Source organism: Triticum urartu, chromosome 7 (assembly GCF_003073215.2).
Source record: "Triticum urartu cultivar G1812 chromosome 7, Tu2.1, whole genome shotgun sequence".
NCBI lineage: Eukaryota > Viridiplantae > Streptophyta > Magnoliopsida > Poales > Poaceae > Triticum > Triticum urartu.
Window position 1 is genome coordinate 135,037,543 of NC_053028.1, and position 18,212 is coordinate 135,055,754.

The 18,212-nt window shown below is 47.3% G+C and overlaps 1 protein-coding gene across 1 annotated transcript; it reads left to right on the top strand.

The window, feature by feature from the left end:
• The first annotated feature begins 4,751 nt into the window (after window positions 1–4,751).
• LOC125520560 (26.2 kDa heat shock protein, mitochondrial-like) lies at window positions 4,752–5,959 on the top strand. Its single transcript, XM_048685513.1, has 2 exons — window positions 4,752–5,137; window positions 5,247–5,959. Exons 1-2 carry the CDS (start codon window positions 4,858–4,860, stop codon window positions 5,666–5,668), a joined length of 702 nt encoding a protein of 233 aa, XP_048541470.1. The 5' UTR covers window positions 4,752–4,857; the 3' UTR covers window positions 5,669–5,959.
• The last annotated feature ends 12,253 nt before the right edge of the window (window positions 5,960–18,212 follow it).

Consider the following 18,212-nt stretch of genomic DNA (forward strand, 5'->3'; position numbering starts at 1 on the left):
CACCTAAGCTGCCAAAGTGAGTGAAAGCTAAAGGTACCGGCGTTTGTTTTTCTCAACAAGTGTAAAATCGTGTTTAATATTGTGTAGGAATACAAGTCCAGAAATAACACTTCCGTGCAAGTTATCAAAGGGAAAGGGCCCCTCCCACAGATGGACTCTAGGGAGGCCCACGGGGCATGCGCACTAAGGAGGGACACCCATGGGGATCCGCGTGGGGCCCATATGGCGCCTCGACCACTCCTTTTGGATATACGATGCCCTTGTCCTCCTTACCTCCATAAAATTTATCACATATTCTTTTCATATAAAGGAGAGCTACCCCCATCGTTGTTCGTCATCCTAAAGGTTTTGTGGAGGCGAATGGGCTGTTTGGATTGTGACTATGTTTGCCTTGTGTTGCCACATTATTATTGCCACACTTGCCTAAATTGAGTTGCTCAAATTGTTAGCCACACTTTGGATTGCCTAAAGGAATCTGGCCACACTTTTTGTGTCTATAATATGTGGGGCTCACTGCTCATATAAAATTCCTTGCCTTAGGTGTGGCTAGAACCAAACACCCACCTAACTTGGTCAAATTTGCCTATGGTGAAGTGTGGCAAAGTATGGCTGGAAACCAAACAGCCCCGAAATCTCCCCCGTCTTTGCCACCGACTCCATCAATCCATTTTCCATCATCCACATCATGTCGTTTGAACATGCTATTTTTTTGGAATGTTTGAACATTATCATGCTTTAATTGACACACACACACACAATATATATATATATATATATTCTAATTGAATCATTTATGAAAAAAATCTAGGAGGTGCACACTAAGCATGTTTTTTAACACAGTACAGATGCAAGTGCTCATATCAACACGCACGCGCACACCCCTATGAACGCACACATTGCACGCCTACCCCCATCAGCACCTCCAAGAGACTGAGCCGGCATATCATCTTGAGATTTTACGAAGTCGCCGTAGGCGTCTTGTAGTCGGCGATACTACTGTCCTCCTAACCATCCAACCACAAGTTAGTTCGCACACCACACCAAGCATGTTTGGTTGATTGCTCCTTCCATGTCACAAAGGCATATCATTTTGGATATTGACTCGATCTTCAAGATTTCTCTACAACCACTAAAATTTGCTTTGTTCGGGTTTAAAGGACCCCCCCCCCCCCAGAAGTTTGAGTATAACTTTGATCAAAATTTGTCTAATAAATTATTGGCTATATTCCATGAAAAATATACCATTGCAAACTTCTTTTGAATATGAAATCAGTAATATACCCACTGGCGGAGCTTAGTGCAAGCAAAACTGGGCTGTGGCCCGCCCAGTTTTGCTGCAAACCAATGGGCCATAGAGGAAAAAAACGTTGGGCTTTCTTCAAGCTGGCCCGCCCAGTCATTCTGATGTAGCTCCGCTAGTGAATATACCTATGTGACATACTCAAATTTTTGGTTAAAAATATCTTATACTTCCTCCGTCTCAAAATAAATGACTCAACTTTGTACTAACTTTAACGAAGGGAGTATTAGTTTACACAGGGAGTATAACTCATATTTGATTGCTGAAATTTTTGGTTTAATTTAGGTTAAAAATTTGGGCAGGGCCAAAAAATCATGACAAAGGAAGTAACAAAAACAGTGGTGACAATATATTTTTAGAAAATGGCTATGTTTTTTAACATGGTACATGTGCAAATGCTCACAAAAACGCACATACACTAAACATTGATTTCTATCTTACCAAGGACTAAACACATGCAGAAAAAGGACCAAGCACATGATGCAAGAATACCAAAGTAAGCCAATTTTGAGAACCAAATTGCTCACACCCGACACTACTCGCACCAGCAAGGAAAAAAAACAACTCCTCTCCTGATTGCAGCCTCGCCGTTGGCTCTGCGACCGTGCATGCATCGGCTGTAATATATGTGAGCAACTAGTTAACGAGCGCTTCTTCGGGAGCCTCACAACGATCAGCGCCATTTAACGCGCTCTCAGCTATTTGTTATGTGTCATGCTCTGGGCGCTTTCTCTGGATTTTATTTTTTTATTTTTCCACACGTGTTTTTTCGATGTTTTTGGTTTTTCACCGGTCTTCCTTAACTTTTCAATAAAAAAATTAAAAGAATGCGCAAAAAACATGTTTTTTTCCGCAAGAGTCAAGGTTTTACTTTCGCGAGAGTCACGGTCGTGCCTCTCGAAAAAAAAACGCGTTTCCTTTTTTTTTCTTTCACAAGAGTCACGGTTTTGCTTCCGCGAGAAATACGGGTGTGCTTTCGCGAGAGTCACGGCCGTGCCTCTCGGAAAGGAAAAAAATGTGTTTTCTATTTTTTTTTCTTTCGCGAGAGTCATGGTTTTGCTTCCGCGAGAGTCACGGCCGTGCCTCTCGAAAACAAAAAAATACGTTTTTTTTCTTTCGCGAGAGTCACGGTTTTGCTTCCATAGGAGGCACGGGTGTGCTTTCGCGAGAGTCATGGCCGTGCCTCTCGGAAAGGGAAAAAACGTGTTTTTTATATTTTTTTTCTTTCGTGAGAGTCATGGTTTTTCTTCCGTAAGAGGCACGGTTGTGCTTTCACGAGAGTCACGGCCGTGCCTCCTCGGAAACGGAAAAAATGCGTTTTCTCTTTTTTTTTCCTTTCATGAGAGTCACGGTTTTGCTTCTGCGGGAGGCACGATTTTGCTTCCACGAGAGGCACGGTTGTGATTTCATAAGAGGCATGAGTGTGCCTCTTTCAGAAAGGGAAAAAACTCATGCTCCCGCTTCGGTTTTTTCGTCCGGTTTTTTCGTGCAAAAAAGTTCATCAAAACCTATCAATATGGAATCTAGTTTTGAAAATCTCAACGCGAGGAATCCAACGATGAAAGCGGTTCGAGATTTCAACGCATGGTTTGAGAGATAAAACGTTTTGAATAAACAGATTTACAAAAAAAGGAAAACTCCCAGGTTGCGACAAGTGGCGCGCTCGCGCATGCGAGCGCGCCACTTGTCGCAACCAAAAGAATTTGAGTGATCTTTGCAACGAGTATTTCTTAATTAGTGATTTCAGTAATATATGGTGTGTATAACAACGTTCTTTCTTTGAGAACAAATCATGGACGTCGATATCCACCACACGTGTGGTATATTAGACATGCGCCCACACACCGTGTGTGGTATGAACAGAAGGCAACCCGTGTGTGGCATGAGCAGAAGACAACTCACACAGGCTGTGTGTAGGCGGATATTAGAATTGCCCACACATGTGGGCGCGACTACTTCGTACCACACGCCCAACAAGTACTACTCATTTTCACTCCGTGCGGGTGGCACGAAGTAAAAATGCCCACACGTCCTGACGCAGCTACGTTAGGTACTCGCAGGATGACGATTTAGTTGTCATCTTGGATGGCAGATGTAGTTATCCGGGATGGCAAGTGTAGTTTTAAAAGCATGGCAACTCTATCTGTTTTGGTTAACTATAGTTGTCATGTCTAATTTATGGTAGTTGCCGCATGTAATTAAACCGTAGTTGTCGTGTGTGATTAACTACTTGCCACATATGGTTAAACAGTAGTTGCCATGTGTGTTTACCTAATTGCCACGTGTGGTCCAACCATAGTTGCCATGTATGATTAATCATAGTTGTCATGTGTGTTTATCTGGTTGCCACGTACGCGCAACTACAGTTACCGTCTAGTAAAGAATCACAATTGCCATGTGTGTTTATCTAGTTACCACGTTCGCGTAATTGCAGTTGCCATCCACAATGCAAGAGTGTCGTGTGGGCGAAAAGCAGTTCGTCCACGTGCGCATGGACTAGATCGTGGCTGTGTGGGCAGAAACTAGTTCGCCCATACAACACAGCTGGCGAGCAGCATGATGCGGGGCGTCTGGGCAAACTCTATAACGCCCATACACCAGCCATGTCTTATGTGACATGCAAATTCTGTCTTAATATGTCAAGATTTGTGTAAACTGCATTGGACGATAATCCATATATGTAGATGAGTTACAAAACTACCACATGTGTGGACGTTTTTCCGCAAATCATTCCTAGCGTAGAGCAACCTCTCTCAGCAGATCAAAACCTACCACGCCCCTTGCGCCCTGATCGTACATTAACAAGCACGAATCGCGAACCTGTGGTCTCCCGGTCTCTCTGGAAGACTCGAGGCCCCACCCATGCTCTCCAGAACCAATAGAAATTAGAAATTCTCTATAGCAAATTACTGTGGTATGTAAAATACACATAGAGGAAAAAAGAAAAAAGGATCCTAATCCTAGGGTTAATCAATTTTAGCTAGTTGATGGGAAAATACAAATTAATGGTAATGGCAGTGTCATGAACCTTCTCCATCTGATTCAATAAGGAGGAATTAGCCTTCTTGTCAAATGGCTATCCTTGACAAAGGGTACCATTTATACCATAATCTACAATGTAGCGGGTATAGTTTAGTGGTAAAAGCTCCTTTAGTTTTTTTCTCTATCTAGAAGTGGAATAGAATAACCCGGTTGAAGGGTAATGATCATACGTCTGTAATGCATTGTATGGCCCAGAATAGGTCCTATTCTTCTACCTTTTCCAGGTAGTCGATGGCTATTCACAGCTACCACCTTAACACCAAAGAAGAGTTCGACCCAATGCTTTATTTCTGTCTTAGTGAATCCCGATTCGACATTAAAAGTATATTGATTCTTTCCCAATAAACGAAGACTTTTATTCTAAACCCCCCCCCCCCCCTCCCCCACGAAATCTCTCCCGCTCCCCGTTTACAAACCCCCCCTCCATTTCTCACCCACTCCGCTAGAATCCAAATTCGCAGCAGAGAGGGGAGAGAGAGAGAGAGAAGAGAGCGAGGCAGGGAGAGAGAGGGACCATGGCTTCCGCCGTCGCTCGCAGGGGTGCCGCGCTGCCCAGCCTCCTCAAGAAGCTGCTCGCCAAGCCGTCCGCGCCGGGTGCGCCCGTGTCCTTCGCGCTCCGTCCCGCCGCCGTCACCGCCGCCCGCCGCCCGTACAACACCCTGGGCAAGGAGGGCCGCCTCTACGACGACGACGACTCCGACTCCTCCAGTGGCGAGAGCGGCAGCGAGTACGAGGACACCGACTCCGACGACCGCCGCCGCGCCCGCGACTTCTTCGTCCCCAGCTTCTCGCAGGGTATGCCTCGTCGCCTGTCCCGAGACGTTTGTTTGCGTTTGTGTTAACAACTTATCATCGTGGACCGGATCGGGGTTATGATCAGCTTTTCTCGTTCTTGATTCTCCAGACGTGCTCGACCAGTTCGGCGCGCACACGAGCCTGAGCCGCCTGCTTTCTGCGCAAGAGGACGCTGCCGCTCCGACCGGCCTCTCCTCCACTGCCGGGGCGTCGCGGCTCGGACGCTGGGTGTCGAAGGTGGACGACGACGCGGTGTACCTCAAGGTGCCGATGCCGGGGCTGGGGAAGGAGCACGTGAAGGTGTGGGCCGAGCCGAACGGCCTGGTGATCAAGGGCGAGGGCGAGAAGGAGCCCTGGGACGGCGACGACGACTCCGCGATGCCGAGGTACAGCCGCCGCATCAAGGTGCCCGCCGACGCGTTCAAGATGGACAAGATCAAGGCCTTGATGAAGAACGGCGTGCTCAGGGTGACCGTGCCCAGGCTGAAGGAGGAGGAGCGCAAGGACGTGTTCCAGGTGAAGATCGAGTAGGGAGGCGAGTCCAGTAGTCGTAGTGGTAGTGCTCGTGGAAGACGGATCGAGTCGAGTAGTGGTAGTAGCAGTGCTCATGGAGGATGGCCGGCGCGAGAGTGTGAGAGACGCCTTGTTGATGTGGTCATGTTTGGTGTCTTTCTGCCCTGTTTTGCTTCGTCGATCGTCCTGGATCGTGGTTTCTGATCGACTGGTGGTGAAATTTGTCGCGAACTCCGTTAATTTCCCAAGTATGGCATATGGTGAACTTTGGTGGTGAAATTGGTCATGAAAATCTGTTAATTTCCTCAAGTTTGGCATATGATGAACTTACTTTGGTGGTGAAATTGGTCATGAAACTCTGTTGATCTCCTCAAGTTTGGCACATGGTGAACTGATCTGGTGGTCCTAAAACTTTGTTGATCTCCTTAAGTTTGGCGTGCTGGACTAATTCGGTGGTGAAATTGGTCATGAATTTCGTTGATTGTCTCTCAAGTTTGGCTTGATGAGCAACTTTGAACTGTTTTGGTGGTGAATTTGGTCATGAACTAGTGGTGATTTTCCTCGAGTTTGACGTGATGAACGGATTTGGTGGTGAAATTGGTCATGAAACTCTGCTGATTTTCCTCAAGTTTGACGTGATGAACAGAACTACTTTGGTGAAATTGGCGAAGAAACTCTGTTGATCTCCTAAGTTTGATAAGATGAACTGATTTGGTGGGTGAAACTGCTTGATTTCTCGCTTGCAGCCTTGTTATAGCTAGTAGTCTCGCATGTCTATATGTTTTCGCTGTAGCTTGTGCTGTTTTCTGTGTCCTGTCTGTATTGGCTTGGTTTTCCCAGACCTGGTACGCTTAAGCTTTTCCTATAAACAGCTGGGCATTCGTGCCTCTTCTCTACAAAATTGCTTGATTTTTTCAAGTTTGACGTGATGAACTGAGCTGGTGAACGGCGGGGCAGTTACTGAATTTGCTTGCTGTTCCGTGAAATTTGTGTGCTTGTCCTCTGTGTTTTCTTGTAAGAACAGTAAATGTTCAGTTTGTAGTTCTAGCGTTCTTGTGTGAAGAGCCATAGAAATGGGGCGTTTGTATCTCATGCTTTGTGATTCTGGAACAGAATTATATGCACGAAGAAAGAACAGCTAGACAAAAGAAATCCGCCCGTTCTGCGTGTCACTTCACATCGAGAATTATAACAGAGATATCAGGAACTCCCTGTTAGTGCAGGTTTCCCAGTGTACTGCATTTTTTGTTTGAACGGGGGAAATAGCATTATCGGCTCAGGTGTATTGTATCGTGTGGATTACGCAGCCATGCCAATTAGCGTTTTGAAGAGCAAAGATTATAGGGCACTGGCTATTTCTATAAGCTTAACTGTTACTCCCTCCGTTCCAAAATAAACGACCCAACTTTGTACTGATAAGCTTTGGGATGAAGGCCTGCTGATCTTCAAGATTTTTTTTTTTTTGTGAATGCGCAAAGCCTGCATATCATTTCATTGATAGAAAGAAGAGTACAACATGGAGATTACATCAGCTCACAAGATCACGAACATGTGTGGTAGTGAGCTAACAGAGCCTACATGTTGCTGATCTTTGAAACTGTTTTGTCTGATCTCATGTCCCTCCGGCTGGCATTGACAAATGGCCATCGATAAGTTATGCTGAAGGAGACATGTTCAGTGTGCTGCAGCTTCGAAAGGGGATGCCGCCGCCGGGGGTGGATCCTCCAAGCTCAAACTTTTACTGAAAAAAGTGGGGATGCTGCCAACAAGAAATACTCAGCGGGGAATTAGGAAAGAAAAGCCAACGAGGAATTGCAAAAAAAAAGGGTAAAAATGAGCTACCTGAAACCTCACACAATAATTCGAGCTCCGTAGCCATCTGATCACGCTTACGATCTGGCACCTGTTGTCATGTACGCCCAAACAGTAATTTAGGGGGCCTTTACTAGGGGCTTCGAACACCGAAAATGACCCTTTTTTGAGGACCTTATTTTCAATAGTTTAAAAATCACATTTAAAGTTTCAAAAAATTCTGAAAATAATTCTACATGAATATATGGATGGATATTACACATGTGTAAAGTTTGGTTATGAAACAAGTAAACATGTGAGCTATACAAAAATGATAAAATCGTGATTTCTAAATAGTGAAAAATACATACACTGTTCATCTTTCCAAAATCATGATTTTACCATTTTTGTGTAACTTACATGGTTGCTTATTTCATCATCAGAATTTGCACATGTGTAATATACATCCATATGAACATGTGGAATTGTTTTTGAAATTTTTTGAAACCTCAAAATACCATTTTGATACTATTCGAAATACAGGGCTCCAACGCACCCGTCCACCAAAATGACTTTTTGGGTGTACGACGGCTACATGTAGACCGTTATTAAAACACGGTTTCTTAATAGTGCATTTTTGCAAAAAAATGTAGATACTAAAAAATATATAATATGTTCATAAAAATCATAACAATATACTTTCATACATGGCCTAGGTAAAAAAGACAAATACGTATATGAAAATGGGCCATTTTTTGTTGGGCCTGGACTTTATTTTGTGTAGCTTGCGAATCATAATATTTTTGAAGAAAAATTTACAGATCCATCAAGAATAAGTACAAGTTTTCACAGGATTTTTTTTGGAAAAACTTGAAAGTATCATGTTTGAATTTTTTCGAAATAACGGGCTCCATGTAGCCTGTACTACACAAGTTCACACTCAACCATGCACTCCTTTCTTTCTGGCATTTTCGCTCCTCGTCCATGAGGAGGGTGCTTGTTAAATGCTATTGGCTCCGTTAGTGGTTCGACATGCCGGGGGCCTGCCGTGTTTCCTTAGATCCGTCGAATGGCGTCAAGGATGCTTGCTTCCCCTCGGCTTCGCCTCCCCATCAAAGCACCAAACCTTCACCACCTTGTTAACCCACCTCTTTGCCTGCTTAATCTTTATGTGCCAAGTACTCCATGTGTGCTCCCTCGCTCAATGTGCCGCGCCTGGTTGTAGATACGTCGTGTCACACACATCGACACATCGAGCCACGTCTTCTTGCATTGTGCGCTCGTCTCACCTCATCTGCACCAACATTTTGCACCACGTCTTCCAGCACCGTGAGCTCCATGCATCGAGCTTCGGTGCCTCCTAGTTCTACTTTTTCTCTTTTACCTATTCCAATTTTTGTTTGTAAAGTCTTGGATAAATCTAGTTTGGAGAGGACATGACGGCATTTTTTTACTACGACATACTACAAAACTGGCACGAATCAAGAATCAAGCTAGGGTCCAATTGCACATATGCACACGTGTCACAACACATTGGACAAAAATTCCTATAGTACCCAAACAAAAAGCAACTGACTGTTCATTAAACCCGGCTAGAAAAAAGACTGTTTATTAAACCCTTTTTTTGTTTTCATTTTAGTAGAAGTAGACGAGTCAGACTTTTGTATCAAGTTTTTTTTCTCGAGGAACTATAGGTGGTGTCTGGATGGTACCCGTTCCAGTTCATTTTCTTGCTAATCTCTCCCTAATATAATAAAAAAGCACGGATTGAGTCTCCGGGTTTACCCTCATGCACGTTTTATAAGAAGCCCCCTATGATATTAATTAATTAACCCGCAATATAGTAAATAAGTGGGAAAAAACGCTTCGTAATCGTTGCCACATCGATCTCCTTTTTCACGGACACAGATACTTCTCCTGAAGGTGTATTCGTCCTCTTCCTTGTTCCAACCAGGTCTCCTCCATCTTCACGGGCACAAGTCCTCCTGACGCATATCAGATCGAGGAAAAGAAAACTATTCGATTTGTTATTAGATCGAGAGGGATGGGCTACGGGGACCAAGGACAAAGTGCTTACTGTTGCTGCTCCTCACCTCGCCGATCCCCTATGTTACACCGCCGCTGCTCCTTGCTTGCTATGCTCGAGCGACGAGGTGATGGGGGGCAGCGGAAACCAACCACCGGTGAGCGGCTCCAGCAGGGTCAGGGTGCATGCCTCGTCGACGGTGACCACCCAGCCGTAGGAGGAGCCTATGATGCGTGTCGGCTGCACTGCTGAGTCGGCCTTGCTCTCAAGGAAACGGCAACGAGAGGGCCTGTACCGTTCGTCTGTCGGAGGCATACTTTTTGTTTCATTATTCAGGTTCTGTCCTAGCAGGGGCTCTTGTTTCGCAGCCGCAGCGGGCACTCGCAGCAACGCTCCACGTACACATGGTGTGGCTGGTTCGGCAGTTTGATCAGGCGGAGGAGTGTGGCCTTGAGCGCGCAGCGCCACAGTGCAGAAACGGCGGAGCAGGGCGACATTGTCGAGGGGGCCGGTGCGCCTCGCGCTCTGTTCCCGGGCCTCCATTGGCAGGTCGCTGAAGCCGGTGGGCGCCATGGAACAACGTCCGTGTGATCGATGCATGTTGGCCCTTTCCACATACACGCAACAAGCTTACGGCGACGGTGACACGCGTACTGAAACTTCGGAGCTGGATCGATTACTTTTCGAGACGATCAATCTTCCGGCAAGACGGTAGTACACAGTGATGGATTGATAGATTCACTGCAAAGCTAGCTAAGCCACGGTGCAAGACATGCACGCGAGACATCAAAGCGATCTATGGCCACCGTTCTATATTTCTCAAAATCATGGGTGATTACACCAAAACGATCTATGGCCGTTCTTTTTTTCTAGCTGCTTTTTCTGAAAACAACCGGTGGTTCAGTTCATAGGAGAACTTGATATGGATGTGTATTTTGATGATAGTGCACTCAAGAACTCACATGTTCGTCGATGAATTTACCTCAACAGGTATTGATAATTTTTCGTAATTATTTTTGTTCTCCTTAAGGGAGCTGGTATACTTGATCTTGCTCATGTTGTTCTCAGGATGCATTTTTTTTTTGTTCACGGTTGTTTTAAGATGGCAAATTTTCTCAACGTGTGCCATGATATCTTTGAAATTAACGACGACTTTGAGAGATTATGATTCTATGCTCAGACGTTTAGCTCGGAGCTCAGTCAAAATGCCATTGATTGTTGGTGAGAATGCAAGCCCACCATAATGTTTATTTGATCATGATGAGTTTATGACGTGCCAACTATCCTTGTCACTATATCGGCATTCTTGCAAGTGGTTCAGATTTCAACATACTTTTAGTCAGTCTATCTTTATAATTTTCGTGATATAATGCACATGTAAAGGATGTTGCACGGAACCTTCTCATCTTATTTTTCTAGCACAGTTGACAATATCACTAGACTTTTGCTGCACAACTTACACCCCTTGAGAATGAAATGCGAGCAGTAATGAGGGTGAACTGTAATAGTCCATGTGATTTTTTATTTTCTTATATCTAATTTATTCTTAATGTTGAGGGCTTCAAGCTACCATGGTACGAATGTTGTTCAGTTTTGAGGTCTGTAGACAGTGAATGCTTTAATATGTTGGTTTTCCCTAGGGTCCAACCTGTCCTCCGACGGCGACGGCGGAGTCTACATAGTTTCTACACCGATCGGGCCGTCTCTCGCGGGCGTCTACTCTGGAGTTCGCGATCGGGTTGGCATGGCGGAGCTAGCAGTTGATGGGACCGATGGGGCATCCAAGGCGGTGCTGATGGAGACGCAGTCTGAGGGTGGTTTAGATGGAAATAAAGCGGCGGGGGCTGGCCAGGAGAAGGAGGTGGTAGATGGGGCGGATGTTGGAAGTGATGAGAGGGCGAGGGTGGAAGATCGGGAGAAGGAAGATGAGGAGGAATTCGGCCATCTGGGTCCAGATCCAAACCTGGAAGATGCGTTCGAAGGCATGAACCTGCATGGGGAGGAAGAAGAAGACCTAGACCTGTCTGGAGAGGTGGATGATCTGATTAGGGATGTGCGTTGGTTGGCTCTGTTTAGGGTTCATACGATGAGACCGTTTAGCCATGCGGCGTTGCTAAATTCGATGAGGAATGCGTCGACATGCGCGCAAGGGGTCACTTTCAATATCAAGGGGCCGAATCTGTTCTTGGCTCAATGCCATTGTCTTGGCGATTGGAAGAGGGTAATGGAGGGTGGTCCTTGGCAGTTTCGAAGGGATCATGTGATTCTTGTTGAATATGATGGCTTTACCGATGTGGCGGGGTATGCACTGGACATGTATCCGCTATGGGCACGTGTTAAAGGCCTCCCGGACGGCCTCACAAGGAAGAAAGAGTTGGCGGAGAAGGTCGCAAAGAAGGTGGGGGAGCCACCTTTCACAGTGGTTGTTAATGAAGGAAGGATAAACCCTTCAAATCATCTTCGAGTAAGAGTTTTCGTGAATGTGGATGAACCTTTAGTGAGATTTGTGCCGATCACTTTGAAGGAGAGAAAGAAGTATCCGGTTAGATATGAGAAGCTCCCAGATTTCTGCTTTTTCTGTGGACGTATGGGGCATGTAGTGGAGGAATGTGGTGATGGCATACATGAACCAGCATCTTGTGAGTGGGGAGATTGGCTTCACTGGACAAATGAACCGACTGGTGCAGGAGGAGGTGACAGAGGAGGAAGCGGGATGGGTTCGGGGCGTGGCGGTGGAACTATGGGTGGTAGAGGGAGAGGCGGGGGAGGAGATGGTGGTGGTACTGGTGGAAGAGGTGGCCGAGGACATGCACCAGTAAGAGAGCAGGGTGCGGGGCAAGTAGCTCCCGGTGTCAATCTTGTATTAGGTGAGGATGGGAAGAATGCTAAGAAACGTTTGATCAATACAGATGGGTCTATTAATGTAAGAGGTCAGGAGGTCCCAAACATGATAGGCAGAGTTTCGAATACAGTGTTGCAGATAGAATATGCAGCAGCAATGGAGGCTTCATCTAGCGGTGGTGTAAGCAATGCAACACCAGGGAAGGTACCGATAGTAAAGAGAAGGAAGCAGGGAGGAGAGGAGGATGGAGTTGATTCACTAATGTATGATGAGGCGGCCTCCACGCAGGAGGACCGCCGAGCCCAATGAGTATACTAAGTTGGAACTGCCGGGGAGGGGGGAATTCCCGGACAGTTCGTGATCTCGCGACGATTTGCCAGTCGCATTCCCCCAATTTGGTTTTTCTGTGTGAAACTAGGCAAAAGGCGGAAAAGATGAGGAGGATTCGGGGGCGTCTCGGCCTCAAGGGTTTTTGTGGTGTAGATAGTGAAGGAATGAGTGGTGGGTTGGCTCTGTACTGGCATGAGGCGTATGTAGTGGAGATTCTTGACAAAACAGGACGATATATCGATGCTCTTGTACAGGTAGATCAGAATGTAGAAAAATGGAGGGTCACTTTCGTATATGGAGAGCCAAGAGTTGAGAATATACATCTTATGTGGAAAACATTACAGAGCCTTAAAACCGAGAGTGACTTACCTTGGTTAGTGCTGGGTGATTTTAATGAGGCGATGTGGGATTTTGAACACATGTCGGCAACTCCGAGAGCTGAATCTCAAATGGTGGCATTTCGGGACTGTTTGGAAGTATGTGGTCTGGTGGATCTCGGATTTGTAGGGGTGCCTTTCACCTACGACAACAAACGAGCTGCCGCAAATAATGTTCGGGTTCATCTTGACCGAGCGGTGGCTACAAATATGTGGAAGAATATGTTTGCTTTCTCTGTTGTCTCTCATATTACTTCACCGTGTTCAGATCATATAATACTTTTGCTCAAGACCTCGGCCGACCCGGGGCCGACGGGTGCAAAACCAAGGAGGTATGAGTTATTCTGGGAGACGGATGGTACTCTGCCGAAGGTGATTAAGGAAGCTTGGGATGCAGTAGGGGGTACGCAACTGTAACGCCCTCGATGCGGCTATATCTCCACATGTCGAAGCACGACTTAGAGGCATAACCGCATTGAAAGCAATGTCGCAAGTGAGGTAATCTTCACACAACCCATGTAATACATAAGGGAAAGAGATACATAGTTGGCTTACAATCGCCACTTCACACAATACATGAATAAAGCATTACATCATCCAGATACAATCAATGGCCGACTACGGAACCAAAATAAAAGAAGACTATCCCAAATTCTACACAGATCCCCGATCGTCCTGACTGGGCTCCACTATTGATCAACTAGAACGAAACAACACAAAGGACAAGATCTTCATCGAGCTCCTCCTTGAGCTTGGTTGCGTCATCTACACGGGCTCATCGGCACCTGCAAGCTGGTTTTGGAAGTATCTGTGAGTCACGGGGACTCAGCAATCTCGCACCCTCGCGATCAAGACTATTTAAGCTTATGGGTACGGTAAAGGTATGAGGTGGAGCTGCAGCAAGCGAGTAGCATATATGGTGGCTAACATATTCGCAAAAGAGAGCGAGGAGAGAAGGCAAAAGCACGGTCGATGAACTATGATCAAGAAGTGATCCTAAAACAACCTACGTCAAGCATAACTCCAACACCGTGTTCACTTCCTGGACTCCGCCGGAAAGAGACCATCACGGTTACACACGCGGTTGATGGATTTTAATTAAGGTCAACTTCAGGTTTTCTACAACCGGACATTAACAAATTCCCATCTGCCCATAACCGCGGGCACAGCTTTCGAAAGTTCAAATCCCTGCAGGGGTGTCCCAACTTATCCCATCACAAGCTCTCACGGTCAACGAAGGATATTCCTTCTAGCGGGAAGACCCGATCAGACTCGGAATCCCGGTTACAAGACATTTCGACAATGATAAAACAAGACCAGCAAAGCCGCCCATTACGCCGACAAATCCCGATAGGAGCTGCACATATCTCATTCTCAGGGCGCACCGGATAGGTCAAGCTACGAGTAAAACCAACCCTCGAGTTGCCCCGAGGTGGCCCCGCAGGCTGCCCGTTTCGGACCAACACTCAGAGGAGCACTGGCCCGGGGGGGGGGGGGGGGGTTAAAAAAAAAATGACCCTCGGGCTCGCGAAAACCCAAGGGAAGGTTATAGGTTGTTAGTGCAAATGGTAAAACCAAGGTTGGGCCTTGCTGGAGGAGTTTTATTCAAGGCGAACTGTCAAGGGGTTCCTATTATTACCCAACCGCGTAAGGAACGCAAAATCCGGGAACATAACACCGATATGACGGAAACTAGGGCGGCAAGGGTGGAACAAAACACCATGCATAAGGCTGAGCCTTCCACCCTTTACCAAGTATATAGATGCATTAATTAAATAAGATATATTGTGATATCCCAACAAGTAACATGTTCCAACAAGGAACAACATCTCCATGTTCCAACAAGGAACAAACTTCAATCTTCACCTGCAAAGCGGTAACATAGCCAAACAACGGTTTCCTAGGACAAGGTGGGTTAGAGGCTTGGCTCAACAATATAGGAGGCATGACAAGCAAGTGGTAGGTATCGCGGCATAGGCATAGCAAAAGAGCGAGCAACTAGCAAGCAAAGATAGAAGTGATTTCGAGTATATGGTCATCTTGCCTGAGATCCCGCAAGGAAGAAGAACGAGTCCATGCAGAAGACAAACGGACGTAGATGAACGGGTCCTCACAATCACGACGTTACCGGAACCAACCCGAAGAAGCAACACCGGAAAGAAGCACACAACATAGTAAACAAACCAACACATGCACATGGTATGATGCACAATCGAGTATGATGCATGTCCGGTTTAATGAAGCATGGCCTGGCAAAATGCACAAACAATCCTACAAATTAAGTGGAGCTCAATATGCAACTCCGTTGCATATTGACGAAACACCACATTCAAGTTATTTAGTTCGAACTCGTTTATGTACCCAATAATATTAAATATTGTTAAACATGGCAAGAGGTGAAGCAAAGTAAAACTGCCTATCTAGTCATGTTTAAATGAGGGCCGGAAGTAACGAACAACAATTCCGGTAAAACCCCATGAGCATATTATAGATTTGGTACTATTCTGCCCTAATCCATATTTTAGAGTTGTTAAACATGCAAGATGATGCCACCATGTTAAACTAGGCAAAATTCTACCCCATTTACATATAAAGATTATTTAAAACCGAGCTACGGTTATTCAGTTATGAATTAAATCATTTTAACATGGCATAGGAGCAAATTTAAACAAACATCATTTTAAACATGTCAAACATGAACGAAAGTTGGATATTATGAATCTAGACAAAATTCTAAACAAGTTTCATATAAAGTTTGTTTTAATCCGATGCACGATTGGGGAGTTATAAAATGCATGATGTTTAGGGGCTAAACTATAAAACTGGCAAAACTCTGGGAAATTAGACAAATTCGCAGCAGGGAAAAAAAATAGTCACGGGCCGAAACTACCTAGCCCAAACAAAACACAGGAGAGAGGCTGTGCCCTGCAAACATGGGCCAAGGCCCGGTTCGGTGCTGGGCTGGATGCGATAGGCGGCTGGGCCGGTCGCTGTAGGCTGAGGAGGCTCGCCGGGCCTTGTGCAAAGAGGCCCAGGCGCGGGCGAGGTGGAGATCCAGCGGGAGCCGATGCAGGCCGAGGCAAGGCCGGCCCAGGCGAAGTCAACGCAAGCGGGCAAGGCGCTCGATCTGTTGTAGGGGAAGCAGAGGACGTCGATAACGTGGACTTGCGGCGGCGCCGAGCTGCAGCGAGGTCATGGGGGCGCGGGACTTGGACGCGGGGCTCCGGGGCGGCACGTCGGTGGATCCGGGTGTGGGGAAGGAGGCAGGGGCGCGCGGCTCATCTGCTCATCTCACCGGCGAGAGGATGCAGCGACTGCTGCTGTGGACGGAAGAAAAGAGAGAGAGGTTCAGAGAAGGTTCAGGGGAAGGAAGCATAGAGAGTCGACGGGCAGGGAACTCCGGCGGGACGGCAGTGAAATGCAGCAGCAGGGTTCGGACGCCACGGCGGGCTTCAACGACTTGGCGGGGCGGCGGACTTGATGGATGGGGAGCGGCAGGAGCTCGGTGCGGGGTCGTGGGGCTCCGGCAGCAGGGAGGCACGGCCATGGCGAGGCCGGGGTGCAGACGGCGCGGAGACGGCCAGATCCGGGCGACGCCGCTCCCGGCAAAGAACTTGGCGGCGGCGGGGTCTCGATGATGGGAATGGCGCAGATGAGGCCACTGGCTGCGGGGCTCCTCCTGTTGACGACCCAAGACAGAGGGAGTGATCAGCGGAGAGAAGAACCAGGGAAAGGAATGGAAAGGAAAAAAGAGGAGCGCTCATCTTTCTAACTGAAGGTTCGGTCGCCGGCGGTAGACGGGAACGGCGTCTCCATGGGCTCGGGGACGAGCTCGCCTCGATCTGGATCGGAGCCAGCTGCGGGGCACGGGCATTGGGGAAAACTGGGGTGCAAGGGAGGCCTCAGGCGCGAGAAGGAGGGCGTGGGTTGGTCTGGTGTTGAACACGAGGGGGATTTGGGAGTGGATGGATTTGGATCGGGAGGCGATCCCGATGTGGGAGAGGAGTGGCGGCGGGGAGGGACAAGCCTCCTAGGTTTTAGGGTTGGCTTGATTGGGTAGGTGGTTGTAAATCCCCGAGACCGTTGCGCCAGGTGTCGTCCAGTTATTCGCTGATGTTGCCAGGTCATTTGCTTGTGTGTTGCATTTCATCATGTCATCATGTGCATTGCATCATGTCATCATGTAACCCGTTTCAAAACTCAACTAAACAAATGGTATGGATCTTTGATCCATTTAAATCGAGGGAATTCACATGGTGATTCTCTTTACAACTTATCCTCTCGATATTTTAGAGAGCTATAGTAATTATTCCAATTATGTGGAATTACCTTAACACACTTGCAAAAATCCCAAAGCCTTTTATTATTTCAACTCTTGGCCTCTAACTTTGCCATATGTCCTTACATCATTTTCCGGAGCTCCACCTAATTTCTCAACATTTTTGGGCACTTCGAAAAACCTATCCTAGCTCAACCTTTTGAATTAAATTCAAAGGAATTTGAATTTAATCTTTCAACTTGACCTTTTTTCTATTTTTCCGGACCGTGCACATTTTTTTTTCTGAGTCCGTGAAAATTATCCCCGTGCCCAACTCTTTCTCTAACCTTTCTTTTCTTCCTTTTCTTTCTCTTTATTTTTCCGTTTGGATAAGAGTATTAGAGAGAGAGAGAGAGAAGGAGCCCAGCAGCCTGGGCCTCCCAACCTCCCGCGCCGGCCCAAGGCCAAGGCCCATCCGCGCCCCATGGTTAACCTAGCTAGCTCGTTTCCCTGGCCCGATCTCCCCCTCGATCCCTCTCTCCCTCCTAGTGCCGCCAGAGAGAGAGGATCGAACCCATCTCCCGACCTCCTCCTTCCCTCGATCCCCTCCTCTTGAAACCGCTCGCAGGCCCTCTCCCGATCCCATCTCACTCCCGTGCCGCCAACCTCCACCAGGACCCGCGAGCCCGAGCGCCTCCTGCCGCGAGCTCCACCAGGATCACGCCGCTGCCCCGCCTCCAAGTCTACCCCGCGCCGACGACCCTGCAAGCTGCTGTCGCACGCCTTCGTCCCCGCGCCGCGAGCAGCTCCCCTCCTTCGTCCATGGCGGCCGCCGCACCTGTCAAGTCCCTCTCCATCAGTGCCTGCCCCGCCACCATCTCGACCTCGCCATGGCCTCCGTGCCGCCGTCCTCCATGGCCGCTGCCGGCTGAGCTCGA